Source organism: Anolis carolinensis, chromosome 2 (assembly GCF_035594765.1).
Source record: "Anolis carolinensis isolate JA03-04 chromosome 2, rAnoCar3.1.pri, whole genome shotgun sequence".
Classification (NCBI taxonomy): Eukaryota; Metazoa; Chordata; class Lepidosauria; order Squamata; family Dactyloidae; genus Anolis; species Anolis carolinensis.
This window is the reverse complement of record NC_085842.1, coordinates 180,540,953-180,558,994: the sequence shown is the minus strand read 5'-3', so window position 1 is coordinate 180,558,994 and position 18,042 is coordinate 180,540,953. Positions and strand designations below refer to the sequence as shown.

The 18,042-nt window shown below is 41.3% G+C and overlaps 1 protein-coding gene across 2 annotated transcripts in view; it reads left to right on the top strand.

Annotated features, from left to right (window-relative positions):
• iqsec2 (IQ motif and Sec7 domain ArfGEF 2) overlaps window positions 1-18,042 on the top strand; it is a 242,558-nt gene that overhangs the window by 50,725 nt on the left and 173,791 nt on the right. For both annotated transcript variants that reach the window (XM_062974044.1, XM_062974045.1), the window contains exon 2: window positions 9,800-9,829. In XM_062974044.1, coding sequence (XP_062830114.1) covers window positions 9,800-9,829 — 30 coding nt within the window. The remainder of the gene's footprint in view (window positions 1-9,799; window positions 9,830-18,042) is intronic.

Below are 18,042 nucleotides of genomic sequence, written 5' to 3'. Positions count from 1 at the left end.
TCCAACTTACTTTTAAGGAGGAAAAGGTTAAGAAAATGGTAGTTAAAACTACCTCACATGAGTGTATGAGCCGTTTGGCAGTGGAATACGTTCTTCAGAAGGAGTTGGACTCTCTTGGAAGTTTTAAAGCCAAGGTTTGTTTACCTCACCCAGAAATGCTTTATAGTAGCTGTGGATTCCTGTGCTCACAAACAGTTGGAGCAGGTGGCCTTTGAGTTCCCTCCCAAGATTTAAGATTATGTGACCTATAACATAAGTAACTTCTGACCCACAAGAATGATTGTTTTTATTACGGGCTGTCAGTAGGCTCTGAGGGTGTAGAATCATAGAATCATAGAATCATAGAATAGTAGAGTTGGAAGAGACCTCAAGGGCCATCTAGTCCAACCCCCCCGCTAAGAAGCAGGAAATCGCATTCAAAGCACCCCCGACAGATGGCCATCCAGCCTCTGCTTAAAAGCTTCCAAAGAAGGTGCCTCCACCACATTCCGGGGGAGAGAGTTCCACTGCCGAACAGCCCTCACAGTGAGGAAGTTCTTCCTGATGTTCAGGTGGAATCTCCTTTCCTGTAGTTTGAAGCCATTGTTCCGTGTCCTAGTCTGCAGGGCAGCAGAAAATAAGCTTGCTCCCTCCTCCCTATGACTTCCCCTCACATATTTGTACATGGCTATCATGTCTCCTCTCAGCCTTCTCTTCTGCAGGCTAAACATGCCCAGCTCTTTAAGCCTCTCCTCATAGGGCTTGTTCTCCAGACCCTTAATCATTTTAGTTGCCCTCCTCTGGACGCTTTCCAGCTTGTCAGCATCTCCCTTCATCTGCGGTGCCCAAAACTGGACACAGTATTCCAGGTGTGGTCTGACCAAGGCAGAAGAGAGGGGGAGCATGACTTCCCTGGATCTAGACGTTATTCCCCTATTGATGCAGGCCAAAATCCCATTGGCTTTTTTAGCTGCCGCATCACATTGTAGGCTCATGTTTAACTTGTTGTCCACGAGGACTCCAAGATCTTTTTCGCACACACTGCTGTCAAGCCAGGCGTCCCCCATTCTGTATCTTTGATTTCCATTTTTTCTGCCGAAGTGAAGTATTTTGCATTTGTCCCTGTTGAACTTCATTTTGTTAGTTTCGGCCCATCTCTCTAGTCTGTCAAGATCGTTTTGAATTCTGCTCCTGTCTTCTGGAGTGTTAGCTATCCCTCCGAGTTTGGTGTCATCTGCAAACTTGATGATCGTGCCTTCTAACCCTTCGTCTAAGTCGTTAATAAAGATGTTGAACAGAACCGGGCCCAGGACGGAGCCCTGCGGCACTCCACTTGTCACTTCTTTCCATGATGAAGACGACGCATTGGTGAGCACCCTTTGGGTTCGTTCGCTTAGCCAATTACAGATCCACCTAACCGTAGTTTTGTCTAGCCCACATTTTACTAGTTTGTTTGCCAGAAGGTCGTGGGGGACTTTGTCGAAGGCCTTACTGAAATCTAGATATGCTACATCCACGGCATTCCCTGTATCGACCCAACTCGTAACTCTATCGAAAAAAGAGATCAGATTAGTCTGGCATGACTTGTTTTTGGTAAATCCGTGTTGACTATTAGCAATGACCGCATTTGTTTCTAAGTGTTTGCAGACCACTTCCTTAATGATCTTTTCCAGAATCTTGCCTGGTATTGATGTGAGGCTGACCGGACGGTAATTGTTTGGGTCGTTCTTTTTTCCCTTCTTGAAGATAGGGACCACATTCGCCCTCCTCCAATCTGCTGGGACTTCTCCTGTTCTCCAAGAACTCTCGAAGATAATTGCCAGTGGTTCTGAAATAACTTCCGCTAGTTCCTTCAGTACTCTTGGGTGTAGCTGATCTGGCCCTGGGGACTTGAATTCGTTTAGAGTGGCCAGGTGTTCCTGGACAACTTGTTTCCCTATTTGGATTTGGTTGGATTTCCCCCAATCCTTCGTCCATTCCATGTTGCTGAGGTTGAAGATGGCTTTCTTTTTGTGAGAAGACCGAGGCAAAGAAGGCATTAAGCAGTTCTGCCTTTTCCCTATCCCCTGTCACCATCACCCCATCTACAAGTAGTAATGCTATTGCTAAGGGAGATGCTTTCTTGATTGAGCAGGGCTATATTCAGCCAAAGAGGGAGCTGGGCACCTCAGGGTTATATTCAATGTATTCATTAAAAGAGCAAGAGCAAGAGAGGGCCTAATTAGATGAGATATTAGAGGTCTGTGATCAAATCTCAAGTCTCTTTAAATTTCATTACTTTCTTTAAAAACAACATTAGGATGATGGTGAGGGAGGTGAATTGGAGCCGGACTGCAGAGCTAAAGAAAGATGCCTTTAACTCTTTCCTTTGTACCATTTTCCCAGTGTAAATCCTCCTGGGTATTGTCTTTTCCAATAATGACAGACTTCTCATAGGGAGCACTGCCCATTGTATGGAAAATACCTTCCCTCTCTCTCTTTAGTCCCTGAGCAACTCAAGCTATTTAAATGTTTTAAAAGAAGCAAGATCCACCAATGGATCCCCTGTATCTTACTTAGTTGGACCATATGAAGTCTTGGCTCTGTCTTTCCTCTCCTTTGCTTCAGTTCCCTCTGTTTAGGTAATGTATATCCAGTAGTGTTAATGTCCCCATTTGTATTAGTTTTTGGGTGGAGCTTAACCCCCTAGAGGTCAGTCTTAGTTGCTTTAGTCCATTTGTCTGCACAGAGTTATCTTGCTATTCTTTCTGCAACAGAGCTACAGTCATTCGAGGTCTGGTTGTTGTCTGGTAATCTTAGGCTCAGCAATCCGAAACAGGCATCCTTAGCACTAAACTCTTCATACGCCATCAGTTCCAGTGACAACAGAAGCTTATGGTCAGCCCAGATTTCACAAAATAGAAGACCCAAGTCCATTGCTTTACATCAGAGGCAAAAGACTTTCAAGGACTGCAGAGAGATGACTCCGACCAGCAAAATCTCCTTTTGTAATGTATTGTTTTAAGCTATCTTTCAATAGCCTCAGGTGTAGTTAACCCTTTATTCATCTTGTTTTCAGTAAACTCGTTTTGGTTAACTTTCATCTTGCCTAAAATATATTAAGGGTCTTGATCTTAATAGAAGGTATACAGATAGCCCCCTAGTAAAGCCAGACACCATAGTTTTTCCAAAGGCTCGGGTGTGCCATCACAGGCCACCATGTATATGTGGGTGGGTGTCTGTGGGATGGCAGTTGATATAATCACACCTTTTTCTCCTAAGGAGTATAAGCTGCTGTATATGTGGTTCTCCACATTCTACGTCTGTTTACCCCTTAGAGCAGGCCTTTGAGGTTGTTTGGATTAAGCAAAGTTGCACTTCGAGCTTCATGACTGAGTGAGGATTCAAAGTGCGCCTCCTCCATCTTAGGGCACATCTACACTGTAGAAGTAATGCAGTTTGAAACCACGTTGACTGCCGTTCAGTGCTATGGAATCCTGGGAGTTGTAACTTGGCGAGGTATCAGCACTCTGTCAGAGAAGGCTAAAAACCATGTAAAGCTACGGTTCCATGATTCCATAACATTGAGCCATGGCAGATAAAGTGATGTCAAACTCTGTTCATTCTACAGTGTAGGTGTACCTTGAATCTTACCCTCTAACCTTAACATCGCGCTTAATATGGTAATGTGAAAAACTAGTGTAGGCAGGCATTTGTAAGTAAGAAGTAAAGCTGACTCCAGTTTTTAGTGTTCTACCAATTAGTATAGAAGGTATGGAAAGATTGGCTAGCTCAAAGTGCTTATTTTAATTTTATAGAAATTATAGCATTTAAAATGTGAGGTGACCTATAATTAGGCTTTTGACAATGATCAGTGAACTCCCCTGGGCTTAATTCAGAACTGGCGTGGTATTTATGAGCATTTATTTGTGAATGCTTGGGAGAAGCTTGTCTTTTTTGAAATAAGAATTCTTTCCTCACTTGTAATACCAACACACATTTATTGGTCTTACCTTACACACATACGTTATTGTATTTTCTCCTGAGAGCTGAATGTTTCTACCCTGCTCCCATCACCCCATGGAGGCAGCCATAATTCAGAACTATATTGAAATGACCCCCCCCCCCTTTCCCCTCCAATAAAGGTCTCAAATCTGTGCAGGAACAAGAAAAGGATTCAGATTTTGATAGCAGACAACTGTCATGTACAGTGCTTTAAAGAAATAATCAAGATAAGTTTTTTTTAATCGTGTCGGAATGCTATACATACAAAGTTTACAGAGAAAATGCACAGCTTTCTTCCACACATCTTCTAATATGACACTTTTTTTTCCGTGTCAGGAGCGACTTGAGAAACTGCAAGTCGCTTCTGGTGTGAGAGAATTGGCCGTCTGCAAGGATGTTGCCCAGGGGACGACCGGATGTTTTGATGTTTTACCATCCTGTGGAAGGCTTCTCTCATGTCTCCATATGGTGAGCTAGAATTGACAAACAGGAGCTCACCTCGCTCCTCGGATTCAAACCTCTGACTTTTCGGTCAGTAGTTCTGCCGACACAAGGGTTTAATCCATTTTGCCACTGATTCAGTATAGCAGGGATCCTCATACTTCTAAATCTGAGGGACAGTTCACAGTCCCTGACTATTGGGTGGCCGGACTATAGTTTGAAAAAACATGAATGAATTCCTATGCACACTGCACATACCTTATTTGTAGTATAACACCCCCCCCCCCCCCAAGAACAATATAATATTTAAAATGAAGAACAATTTTAATCAACACAAACTTACCAGTATTTCAATGGGAAGTGTGGGCCTGCTTTTGGTTGATGAGATGGTCAAGTTAGTTAGGTTTGTTGTTGCAGTGTGCCTTCAAGTCGTTTCAGACTTAGGGCAGTCCTAAGTCTAAAGTTTAGGGCAGGGGCTGAGTAAATGACCTTGGATGGACGCATCCAGCCAGAGGAAGTTAGTTGCAGGGATCTGCTGTATAGTTTTTATAAAGGTCAGAAATCCAGGTTTAACTTGCTGATGGAAGGAACTGACTTTCAGGGTGGAATAAATTTATTTATTTAATTACTTGCTTATTTTATTCTTATCCTCCTGATATAGGGAATCAGGGGGTTAACAATAAATATAACATAATGAACATTAAAAATGTAAATACATTATAAACATTAATAAACAATTACACTATTAAGCACTAAAATATTTTAAAAGCATTTTAACTCCCCACCCCACACCATAATCCTAGAACAGAGCAAGTAATGTTTAGTCCTGGCCCTCTATGGCTTCCAAGGCCAGCTTGGTGGCCCACTCACTGCTCACCCATCCCAGACCAAAAATCTGCAATTATCTCTCCTGGAAACTTCCATGAGTCGTGATTCATCCTTTAAGTGGGTTACAGCTTCTCACTTCTTAGAATAAAAAAAGATCTGTTTTTCAAAGTCAGAAGTGGACTTCTAGCCACTTTCAGTATAAATCCCACCCCCACCCCCAATCCTTTGGCAATTATGAGGTCCACGGAAGATCCCATGGCCCAGAAATTGTTCCCAGACTTCCTGATACCTGCTTCCTTGGATCAAAGACTGAAATATATATGCCTGTAGGTTTTGGGGGCAAGATGGCGATGCACTAGCAGCTCCTAAGATAAGCTCCTGGCTTTGCTCCTGGAAATAACTGCTTTCTCCAAGATTTATAACCCAAAATGACAGCCAAGGGAAAGAAAAGATCCCGGACCAGTCCCAGCAATGGAACAGGTACCCATAAATCACTAAAAGTGCGGAAACAGATGAGAATGGACGCTTACCTTCCGAACTCCTCAGATATACCAACAACAACAGGAACTGTGAGTAAAGGAGCACCGATAACACCTCTAACAAGCTCACTTAATGAAGGTTCCCTTCTCTCTGACCAGGAGTCTAGCCCAAAACAAATGCCAGAGGGTTGATGGACATAATGGTTATCTGAGCTCCCCGCGGTGCAGCCCTTCCCTAGACCATCCTATGAAGAAATATCAGGAGATATGTTTGCTGTCAGTGGAATCAATGATGCTGATTTTGAACAGACTGGGTCAAATTTCACACCAGATCCAAAGGCTAATTGAGTTGCATCCCCCACAGTGTTTCCAGGAAGTTGATAGTGCAGAGACGCCCAGGCATTCACATGCGGTCACTCCTCTGAGCACAGCAGTTGTAAATCACAGTCCTAAACCAACAGCTGAACCTAAGGCTTGTCTCACTCTACAAAAAACCCAGATAGTGTTGCAGCTCAATCAAGAGGCTTTGGGCTGGAGCCATAAACAACAAATTGTAAAATCACTGGCTTTCTTGCTCAGAACCCAGCCCAAACTTATTGACTTAAAAGAACACCATTTCCTTCCAACACAGAATGGTGTAAAACGAATCCTACTAACTTTCCATTCCCTTGAAACGCCAGACCGCCTAACTCAAATTAAGAACATCTTACGGAGCAGGCACAGTATAACTATCAGCAGGGTATTTAAGGATTTGACAGTCTATAACCTCTTGCCTCAAAATACATCAGATACACAAGGGCAAAAAGAAATCCAACACAGACAGCACAGCTCCAAGACAGGAATTGTCAGCCAGCAGTTGCTTCCATTGATCTGGAACTCCAATCAGACCCTAATACAGATTCTTCCACGACTCCTCCCAAGATGAGCCCCCCCTCCAAGTCTAATATAAAAGGAAACAATAATGATAGAGATCCATCTGCGATTCAATTAATGACTCAAGTAACAGAAAAGCAGAACACAGACACTTCTGCTGGTGCCGCTTTAAACATTTCGCATCCTAAGGACTTCCCTCAATCACAGATGGAGCTTGCTCTTATATCAGATATATGTGAGTGCTCACAGACAGTAAATGTGTTTGGCTCTCTACTTGCCAATGACCCACATTTTATTACTCATGTGGCATTGATCCATCCAGCCCCTTCATGAGAAGGACAAGATCCAGACCTGATGCAGAAGGATTGTGACTGAGCCATGGAGCCCTTGGGCCTATGACAGCTACAGAGCCAGCATGGGGTAAGCCTATAAACGTCTATTTGCCCCCAATGAGGAAGAAAGCCCAAACTAGAGCTCTGTGGTTGGAATTGGAAAATTATGCAGCAGATCTCATGATGCAGAACCCAAACATTTCTGTAATCATGGCAGGGGACCTCAACGCATGAATGGGACCTGATGATGCCACACTCTTCAAATGCCACAAAGGCCTTCCTCCCACCACAGAATATGAGGTCCCACTTCTAACCCGGCATTCCAAAGATTTTTTTTTAACTTTTCAGGGCTGTTTGGCTCAATCAATATCTAGATTGAATCTCCACATCCTAAATGGTGCCATTGACTACATAGCTGTCTCATGGGACCTCCTTCCATATGTCAAAACCTTGGAAGTTAAGCCCAAGTTTGCCAGTAATCATTTCCCTGTCCTGCTGCACCTAAACCTTTTTACTCAAAATACCCACATAGTGGAATGCTTCTAACCCTCCAGGCCTAACCTAGTTGCAGAAACTTAGTTTAAACGCTGTTATTCAAGTTATTTCTGAACAACTGTTTATTTTAATCTCTGGTTGTATGTTGTATGTCTATGTGTTAAATGTTTTGATATGGCCAATGGGCTAATCAATAAAACGTATTATTATTATTATTATTATTATTATTATTATTATTATTATTATTATTATTATTATTATTATTATTATATGCCTGTAGGTTTATCTTCCCTGATTCTGGCAAATTTTCATAGGGTTAACTTTTCTCTGAGTTAAGTTTCATGTCTTTTTATTTTTTGTGAGAAGGGACAGGGGTTTTTTTTTTTTAAAAAAAAAACCGCTGGTGAAAATGTCTTTTACTGCTCTTAGCAAAACACCAAACATTCCAGTTAAAATATGAACTGCAGTTGCATTTTTGAAAGAGGTCTATAATTTTGGGTTTGTTTGTGTCTGACACTCTATCTACATTACTAAAATAATGCTTCAGTGTGTGTGTGTGTGTATGTATGTACACACACACACACACACACACACAACAACAACAACAACAACGTACACTAACAGTAAAAACATGTATGTGTGTGTGGCTGGGGTGTCCACTTACACAGACAAGCTCCCACTTCCACAAATAGTTATAGCTCCCACTACTCAGGAGACAACAATAGCCCTCCCTCCGATGACATTGCAAGTTATAGAGAACACATTGAACATGTCCAAGAGCCCTGCCAATGTCATCCACAAACACCATACTGCCCACCACCTAAGTGAAAGCTTTCACACAGGGACAATTTCATCCTAGATTTTCTGTTTTTCCTCCACCACAGACATCCTGGTGTCTCTTACTCTCTCCAGTTTGTATGGCCCCGTCAACTGCTTCTCTCTTAACTCTTTCCTATGGCACACAGAGGAATTGATCTGCAACTGAACATACTAGAGAGGTTTGGGGGAGAATTAACCATGATTTATAGGAGTTGTAGGTATTGGGATGTATAGTTCATCTGCAATCTAAGAGCACTCTGAACTCCACCAATGATGGACCTGGAACTCACTTGGCAGACAGAACCCCCATGACCAACAAAAATACTGGAGGTCTTTGGAGGGATTTATAGGAGTTCTAGTTCACCTACATCCAGAGTGCACTATGAACCCAAACAATGATGGATCTGGACCAAACTTGGCATGCATACCTGATATGCCCAAATTTGAATACTGGTGGGTTTTGAGGGGAATTGGCCTGGACATTTTTGAAGTTGTAGGTACTGGGATTTATAGTTACCAGATGGAATTGGACCAAACTTGGCAAACAGAACCCCCATGACTAACTCAACCTACTGGAGGGGATTGAGGAGACTGACTAACCATAGTGGGAGTTATAGTTTAGTCTACAGCCAGAGAGCACACTGAACCCCACTGATTTTTTTGTGTGTCAGGAGCGACTTGAGAAGTCACTTTTGGTGTGAGAGAATTGGCCGTCTGCAAGGACATTGCCCAGGTGAAGCCCGGATGTTTTTACTATCCTTGTGGGAGGCTTTTCTCATGTCCCCGCATCGAGCTGGAGCTGATAGAGGGAGCTCATCCGCACTCTCCCCAGGTTGGATTCGAACTGGCCATCTTCAGGTCAACAACCCAACCTTCAACTCATCAGTCCTGCTGACACAAGGGTTAAATCCATTGCGTCACTGGGGGGGGCTCCACCGATGATACATCTAGAGCAAACTTGCTCATAATGACAAACTTTAAATACTGATGGAGTTTCTTGGGGTTATTCTGGCATGGTGTCAATTGTAGTTAGGCTACAACCTTATACTTTTTGTATAATTAAAATTGACTTTTTCAAATAACCCAGGCAACACTGGTTCAACTCTAAAAAAATGTGCTGGTTCAACTCTTAAAAAAAAGATGTAATCCTAACCCAAAATCTGTTTTCTTCAACTTTTATCTACAACGTCATGTTGTGATTTTGGGTGCAGATATAACAACAAGTCATGACTAAACAATAAGCAATAACTTCATAAGCAACAACAGCCCATGGCTTTTAGCTGTGGCATGCATCAAACCATGGTTTCTTTGCAGGGACAGGCTCAAACAAAAGGGAAAAACAGGATTCAATAAACCACAACTTGGCATATTGCTATTATATACACACTTGACCTTTGTCTTAAGTCATATCCGTATTGTCTTCTTAAAACTTGGGAATGTGTCTGGATACCCTAAAAATGCTAAGAATGCCTTTTCCAAATTATATCTCCACCCACAACCCTTAATCAGAACACTGATCTTAATTTTTAGCTCCACTCTGATTTTTTTCATTGTTTCTTTTCTTTGCAGGTCAGACGGGGAAAATTCAAGAACTGTCAGGTCAGTTGCATTTTTAAAACTTCCCCCTGTAATTCTTCAAATAAGATTATCTCTCTCCCCATTCTGCTCCACAACCCCGAGCCCTGTGCGGGTTGTTAAGTGTGGTCTTCCCTGCATATGTTTGAATTCTTTTTCCTCCATGAAAAGAGAGAGAGGTTCCCTGAATGTGGCTTGGATTGAATGTAGGGCATGATAAGAGCTGGTGTGGTGCCACTGCCCATTGCAACAGAGACGGGGATGTTGTTCCTTAGATCAGGGCAGGAACCAAGTAATGGAGGGATGTGGGAATGCTTGAGAACAAATGCTTTGCTTTATAAATGCCTACAGGTCAAATCTACTAAAGTATTAGTATTGTAGCTTTTGTGCAAGGTTAATAGTAAAAGCAACAGTATACTCAATACTAGTTAAATACTCCATCAACTATGTGCTATCTATTGGGACATTAAACAAGTATCTAACTAAGTAACTTCCCTAAACTTTGACTCTAAAGTAGACATGATGTGACTGTGGATAGAGGGAGGGAGGGAGGGGAAAAATGACTGCAAGCAGATAAGGCTAATGGGAAGTTTGGAACAAAAGGACATCTCTGTACCAGACCCTTCAATGGGAGGAGACATTTTTGGTGACTACTGTACAGCAAAGAAAAGGGTGAAGTGATACATTTCTTCATTCTTGCTCCTTATTTGAAGGTTGGCAAGATATTTTTTTATATTTCTAACCTGTTCCCACTTTTGCTAAAGGTCTCAATGCATAATCTCACCATCTCCAGCTCATTGTTTCCCTTCCTTATTCATATGAGGTAGATTTGATATTGAAAGATGGAGCATGTTGCAAGTGAGCTTTTGGATAGTATGGCAAGCTGAATCCAGATCTCACTGGCCCAACTGCAACACTCTAAGCAATTCTGGGACTGCAAGAGGCCCCCAAATTGTTTTGCAGCCCTCCATCCTTGCAGACTCACTGAAGTATGCTTTGTCGAGCCAAATAAAAAAAAAGACATAAGTATTTCTACTTATAGAACTGACTCTCGGAGAAACAATTTACCATTTATATGGTTGTCTAAACCTGTATGTACCATTTTACACAGTTTTTCAAAACCAGAAGCGGAGTGGCCAGACTCAATTGGAAAACAGAATCTATTTATCACATTGCATTAGGCCTGGGATCCCTAGCTGGGTCCTCCTTTGCTAGGAGATTACCACTGTAACCACCATGTGCCACAACCTAAGATTGTGGAGAAAGGGGAAGCACAAAAGGAAGACAATCACACTTGTCTATAAGCATTCCACATTGTATTTTTATCTTTTATTTTTTGAATTTCCCACAGCATGGAATTCTTTTGTACCAAAAGAGGGTTTAGTAACATTATCCCCATGCTTTCAGATTAATGTCTATATTTTCCCAGCTGCAGGTTGGTTTCATAAGAGCTATTTTGCATCGGCTAGCCCTAACAAAAAATAATACTCCCTTGGGGAGGAGAGCGGGAAGGTTTACAGTTGCAGCTGCTCTCCGTTGTGACCAGAATCTTTACATCTGCTTGTCAATTTTATGTGTCACTTCTAATATTCAACTACCAGCATAGAAGCCAAAGGATCTCAGTGGCTTCCAGTCTGTTTCTGGGCTGAATTCAAAATGCTCGTCATAACCAAAACCCTTGATGGCTTGTGTTCAAACTTCTTTGAAAGACCATGTCTCCATATATGAGCCGGCCCAGTTTAATATCACATGTGAGTGTTTTTCATTTGGTTTCACTTGAGTCCACATTTGGTGGTGTCATAAGATCAGACCCTTCCCTGTGGCCCCTGTGGCTGCTCTGAGATAATGGAATTCCGTCCCATGAAGGCTAAGTTGGCACCGTCTCTGTTTTCTTTCACCAGCAGGCAGAGACCTTTTTATTTTGACAGGGACTCAACGTTTCATTGATTGTGGAGAACAGCAGGTGTTTTAATCAGGTATATGTCTAAAATGTAAAGATTCTGGTCTCTACATTTTAAACATATTTTAAACAGGTTTACAACCAATTTTTACATTGGATATATATGTGTGTGTGCTTGTGTGTGTGCAGCTCATATATATGTATATATATATATATCTTTTTTCTTTCACCAGGAGCTTATTTTCTTGTAAAAAAATTAACAGGAGGAAATTGAAAGAATGTAGATGGTGGACAAAAGGAAGGGAATGTTGTCTCTAACATTATATGAATGATGTTGGGCAACTGCTCAATTAAACACTTTATCTGGAAGCACTTCTGTACTGCAAATCTTTGGTAGAGAGGGATATTTGGTAAGATATGCATTATATATTTGTGCCACCCAGCTCTCTCTCAAAAGAACTAAGTCCCTAAAAGGATGAAAAGTCTCCAGGTAATTGAACAAACAATTGTACTAATAAATAGACTGAGTTTCTGGTATTCTCTTTACAAGAAAACTATTTCTGAGGAATCAAGTGCTAAGAGATAGGATCAGCAATATCTTTATAGAAGAGAAAGTGAGAAAGAGAGCGTGAATGGATGCAAATGTGTACAGTAATTACTTTCCCAATTAGCGACAAAAAATCTTATTTCATACTTAGTCAAGGGAGTTGATGCTTTTAGTTTAAAGCAGGGATAGGGAAGGTGTAATGAGAATTGCCTGAGAAGGTGTTTGTATTATTGGATTTTGTTGTCAGATTTTAGGTGTGCACTCTTGTGTTTCATTTTTCAACATCAGAGTAGGATGAGAAATTTGAAGGTGAGGTAAGTAGTTATGAATGATGAGTTGAGGGATGAAGACTAAGGTTGATTTTTTTCAGTTCTTGGAGTTTCCCTGGCAATCTCCCCAAATTTTCAATTCCAGAATCCTGATTAAATTCATAGATAAGAGCCTGCAGTAAGAAATCCTCCCAATTTTCTTTGATTATATTTAGGGAAGGCAGCAAAGTATTAATTTTTCCTTGCCTTAGAGTAGACCCTAGCTAGAGTAAACTCATTGGATCAGTTGAATAAGCCAGTTATATTTATTGGATTTACATAATTTGAATCAGAAGTGATATAAATCAAATGAATGTAACTGGCTTATTTTTGCTGAGAATGCCAATAGCATTTTGTCTTCAATATGATAATTTTAAGGAATTTTAGGCAAAGACAAGGATTCTGCATTGAATCATTATCTCATTGGGAAGGTAGGCTTTGTCAGATTTCCTAATGTTGAGAGGGTCTAGCAACCTATAAATAAATGGCTTCACTAGTAGCTTGAAAGTGCTTATTTAACCTATGCTTATCTTAGTAATCATAATACTGAGAATCATTGGTATTGTAGTCTTGAGTTGGGGAAAGGAGGCAGAATTCTCTCTCAGAAACATTAATTGGGAACCCTCTGGTTCTTTGGAGTGGAGGAGAGTGTGAAAATGTGCTCTCCTCCACCCCAAAGAGGAAGCTATGTGATGTGCTGTAAATACAGCTGTGTCACTTAGATTACCTTTTAGAACAGCCAACAGCGATGCATAAAGAGCATTTAAGCAACTTGGTATTTTCTCCTCCCAGTTCTCCAGAACTAGTGTTTTTTTCTTTGCCAGCTCATCTGGAGCGATGGTATGGCAGCGTCTCTCCCTGCCACCTGCTCAAAGATTACATTCCTTCCAGATGAAGGCTCTTGCATGTGACAGGTGTTCTGAGTCAGTGCACTTCACACCCGCAGTCCATATGTGGAGTCCCTGTGCTGTTCACAGCTTCTTGAAATCACTTGCACATTAGCAGTGGGGAGCAGTCTTCTCCTGTTTTCTCCATGAAAATGCATCAGTGGGATCTTTATCTCTCCCTGCTCTTCCCACCACCATAACTAGGCTAAGATGCTTTGGCATCTGGGGAAGGAAATTTAAGTGGCACCCAACACCAATACTTCATTTCTGTGTAATGGCATAGGCCATTGTCTACTGGGAAGGTCCTGTATTGAAGTTCCTGTGAAGTCTTGGCTCTGCCTATTTCTCTCCTTTGCTTTAGTTCCCCCTGTTTAGGTTTTTCCAATAGTGTAGATACCTCAATTTGTATTTGTTTTGGGTGGAGCATAAAAAGCCCCCCTAGAGGCCAGCCATAGTTAGTCTATTACATTTGCCTGTTCAGGGCTGTCTTGCTTGACTCATTTTCTTTCTGCAGCAGGGTTACAGAGACTAGAGGCCTGAGCATTGTCTGGTAATCCTAGGCCCAAGCAATCCAAACCAGACATCCTTAGAACCTGCATTCAGCAGTATTCATATACCACCAGTCCCAGAGACAACAGAAGCTTTTGGTCAGCCTAAGCTTCACAAAGTAGAAGGTTGAGACAGCTTATAAGCACCAGCTTGTAAACCATTGCTTTGCATCAGAGGCAGAAGACTTCTAAAGACTCCAGAGAGATGACTGCAACCAGCAAAATTTCCTTTTGTAAATTATTGTTTAAGCTATTTTATAATAGTCCCGGGTGGAGTTAACACTATTCATTCTGTTTTCAGTAAACTCATTTTGGTTATCTTTTCACCTTGCCTAAAGTGTCTCAGTCTGTATGTTAAGGGTCTTGATCTTAACAGAAGGTACACAGATAGCCCCCAAGTAAAGTCAGACACTATAGTTTTCTCAAAGGCTCGGACGTGCCATCACAGTTCCACTGAAATGAATACTAATGACTCTTGTATAGTAGGTGGTCTTGTTTTTGAGAGGAAGCCTTCCAGAATCCAGGTCCCTTTGGATATTTCAGGCAAGAGCTCCCATCAGCAGCTGCACAATGTACTGTGGGCAAGAATGAAGGGAGCTGTTGGTCAATACAGCCGCTCTGAGTCCCCTCGGGGGGAAGGGCGAGGTATAAATGCATGTAATAAACAAACAAATAAATAAAATACACAGCTAGAGGGAGGCTGCAGCAAGGTTTGTGTCTGAATATTTTCCAATATTGTGCTCTGTGGATCATTTATGTTTTGCTATGTTCTTGCCTTCTCATTGGCCACATGATGGAACTGCATCTCTTGCCATCAGTTCCTTGTTTGCGAAGCCAATGTTGATATCAGCAGCCTCCTGACCTAACTGTAATCGTTTCAGGACTGTGTGCTTTTCTAGGGCTTGAAAGTGTGGATCTGATAACTGGGATGTCCATACTGTAATTCTCACTTAAGGCTGGTCTGCACTTGCAAAAAAAACAAAACAAAACCCCAAAAACCCTGGATTAACCCAAACGAAAGGCTACTGGTCCTCAGGATTCACAGCAGCTTCCAGAGCATATAACAGGTTTTTTCTTTGGCCTTTAAACTGACTTTGTTCTACTTTATACAAAGTTGGAGGATATTCTGGTGTTCGTTGGAAGGTGTTTGAATATTCTATGGCTTCAGTGCAATCCTGCCTGGATATTGGTGGTATCACCCTTTCCCTACACTCATCATCATAGGAAAATGAAATGAAGTGTGCCTATGTTGCCACTGGCACCAGTGTTCTTAGCCAGCCAGAGCTCCATCTCTACTCCTGGCTGTTGCAAGTACCTCTAACTTACACCAGAATGGGATGCTTGCATGACCAATGAAAGAGGGGGGCCATTTCCCTTCATTCTTGCTGGTCATGTGGCATCCCATTCTGACATCAGCAGAGATGCCTGTGATGACCAGAGGCTTGGAGGAAACTGCGTGGCTGCATAGAAACGAAGGTGAAATGAAAGCCCTTCCAGTGGAGTAGATCTGTTCCCATGGATTTGGAACAACCACAGATTTGGCATGAATGTGCCAGATCCCGGGCTCTTCAGGGACATATTTACACAAGGCTAAACTGCCCATGGTAGATGGGTCCAACATCATTTTCTTGCAGCTTGACCTCCCGCATTGGTCATTGTCAGGATAAGCTGGGGAGAATGAAAGATGTTTACTTTAATGCAAATCTATACAGCTTTGGGTCGTGCTTCCTCACAAACTGATGAGCATCCAGTGACATCTGCAAAAGAAACTGGAGACCCATCCTGAAATTTGAGATGGTTCTTTTATTAGCAAAAATATGTAACAAGTTTTTGCCTGTGTATATGCTTAAAGCTTTCTTCATATGCCATTTAGAATCGGAGGAATTTCTGGACCAGAAATTCTCAAATCATATAATTTACAGTAAAATTATTTCTCAAATAATTTACTGGACAAGTGAACCAGCATGAGACTTTTTAAGTGTTTCTGGTCCAGCAATGTCTGAATGTTTATTTAAATAGTGCGGAAGAAGAGTAGAAAAATATATTTGACTTTTTAAACTAATAGAAGAATAACGTTTTGAGCAGATTGAAATTTGTCTCCAGTTTATTCTTCCTAGCATTGATTAGTTTATCAAGAGCATAATGTTATACATATCTTCCAAGAAGTAAAACTTCTGGTTGACTTTGCTTCAAACATTTAGCAGGACTGCATATACCCTTGGGGCTTGAGGAGCAACATGCCAGAAGCCACAGCGTGATTTTTCGGTGGTTGAGTAAAAACAAAATCAAGAGGACACGTGCACTGTTATCGTGGTATGATTTCACTTTATCAGCCATGGCAACTTCCTGTGGAATTTGGAGGTTTGTAGTTTGGTGATGCTAGAGCCTTCTTTGGTTGAGAATTCTAAATTCCTCTCCTAAATGACAAACACCAGTATTCTATACAGTGTTGCTATGATAATGTAGTGTGACAGGGCCATTAGTTGTAAAGGCAAATCACTGCTCCTGGAAGCTTTCAGGGGTGACACTTTTTGGGGTTTTGTTTTTCTTGGGAGGGTTATATGTGGCCTTTGATTCCGAACTCTCTTGTATAAGATTCTATTTGTAGATTACTGTTGCACTGAGAAAGAACTGCCTCATCATATGTTATGGATAATGGCTCTGTCAGGGAATTCAGCAATGGGCAAAAGAAAAAACTTAAGCAAAGAAACAAAATGTGGTTTGTGGCTAAGCAGGATTTGAACTTAGGCCTCAGTGTCCAAACCCAGTATTCTATGGTTGGATAACTTTAAAGATTTTTAAAGCATGTTGACACGCTGATTCCCTGTTCTGTAGGGTGCAGCTGAAATGAGAGACATAATACAGCAGCAAACTGAATGTATGCTCAATTATCAGTTCTTCCTCTACCTTTCCTATAATGCTTCAGGGCTTGCTGCCTGTCTATTTTTAGTTTCCAAAGTGCTACAGTAATGTTCATGCATTTATTTTTTCTCTTTTGTCACATTTGTAATTACAAAAAAAATTGTCACATTAATTATTTTAGAGGCCTGCTCAGGAAAACATGTGTAGGCTCTGTAGAGAAGGGGAAAGGTTTTTGGGTGACATCCTGTAAGGTTAGCTAATAACCAACATTGGCTAGAGCTGTGAACTTGTACAATCTGCGCATGTGCCCACACACATTTCGGATGTTGCACAGAGATAGTAATGCCATTCCTCTAAAACATTGTGACTGCCTTCAACCACAATAAAAGAGGATTGGCTTGAAAGAGGCATTGTTTTTAATGCTGCCTGCAGATATTTTGACACAGGTTTTGTACATTTGGATGACAATAATATACTGATAGGTATGATTGGAGGAAGAAAATGATCATCATGATTTTATGTAAATATGTTTGTGTTCTCAAAGCAGTTTACAAAAGGCATAAAACTATAAAAATACAGCTATAAAAATGCAAAAGGTGACAAAATAAAGCAGCAAAATTGTTCCTATAAAGCTTAGGAAAATGTTACTGTTACGAAAACCCTACCTTCTGCCCCACACCCCTGCCTCCGAGCTCTCTAAAGCAACTATTTGTAATGTATAGCAAGTTCAAAGGACAAACACAAGCTCAGGGTCTCTGTAGTTGCTTTTTGCAGTCTTGTTACTAGTTTTTGTAGTGAAAAACTGGAAAAGGTGTTTTGGAACTGCACGTAAAGGATTTAGACCTACCAACATTAAACTAAGGCCTTATTTGACTTTCAATTATCTTGAGCTACTTCTAAGTGGAGGGCTCTGCTGATCACATGGCTGGGTGCCCTGTTGTGACCTCATTAGAAGTGATGTCCCCAAAGTAAGGACTGGTCACCATTATGTAACTACTTCAGACAAGAAAAGATGGAGTTGATAATAAAAACCAAAATAAGAAACAGGAAAATATCTATGGTAACTAAAAAAATGATAAGGGGACAGTAGAGAAAGAGAAATTAAATAAAGAAGAAAACCACAACAGAGAAGCTTGGAAGTCTAAACCTCCTACTAAATACCATATTCTTAACTTCGAAACCTTC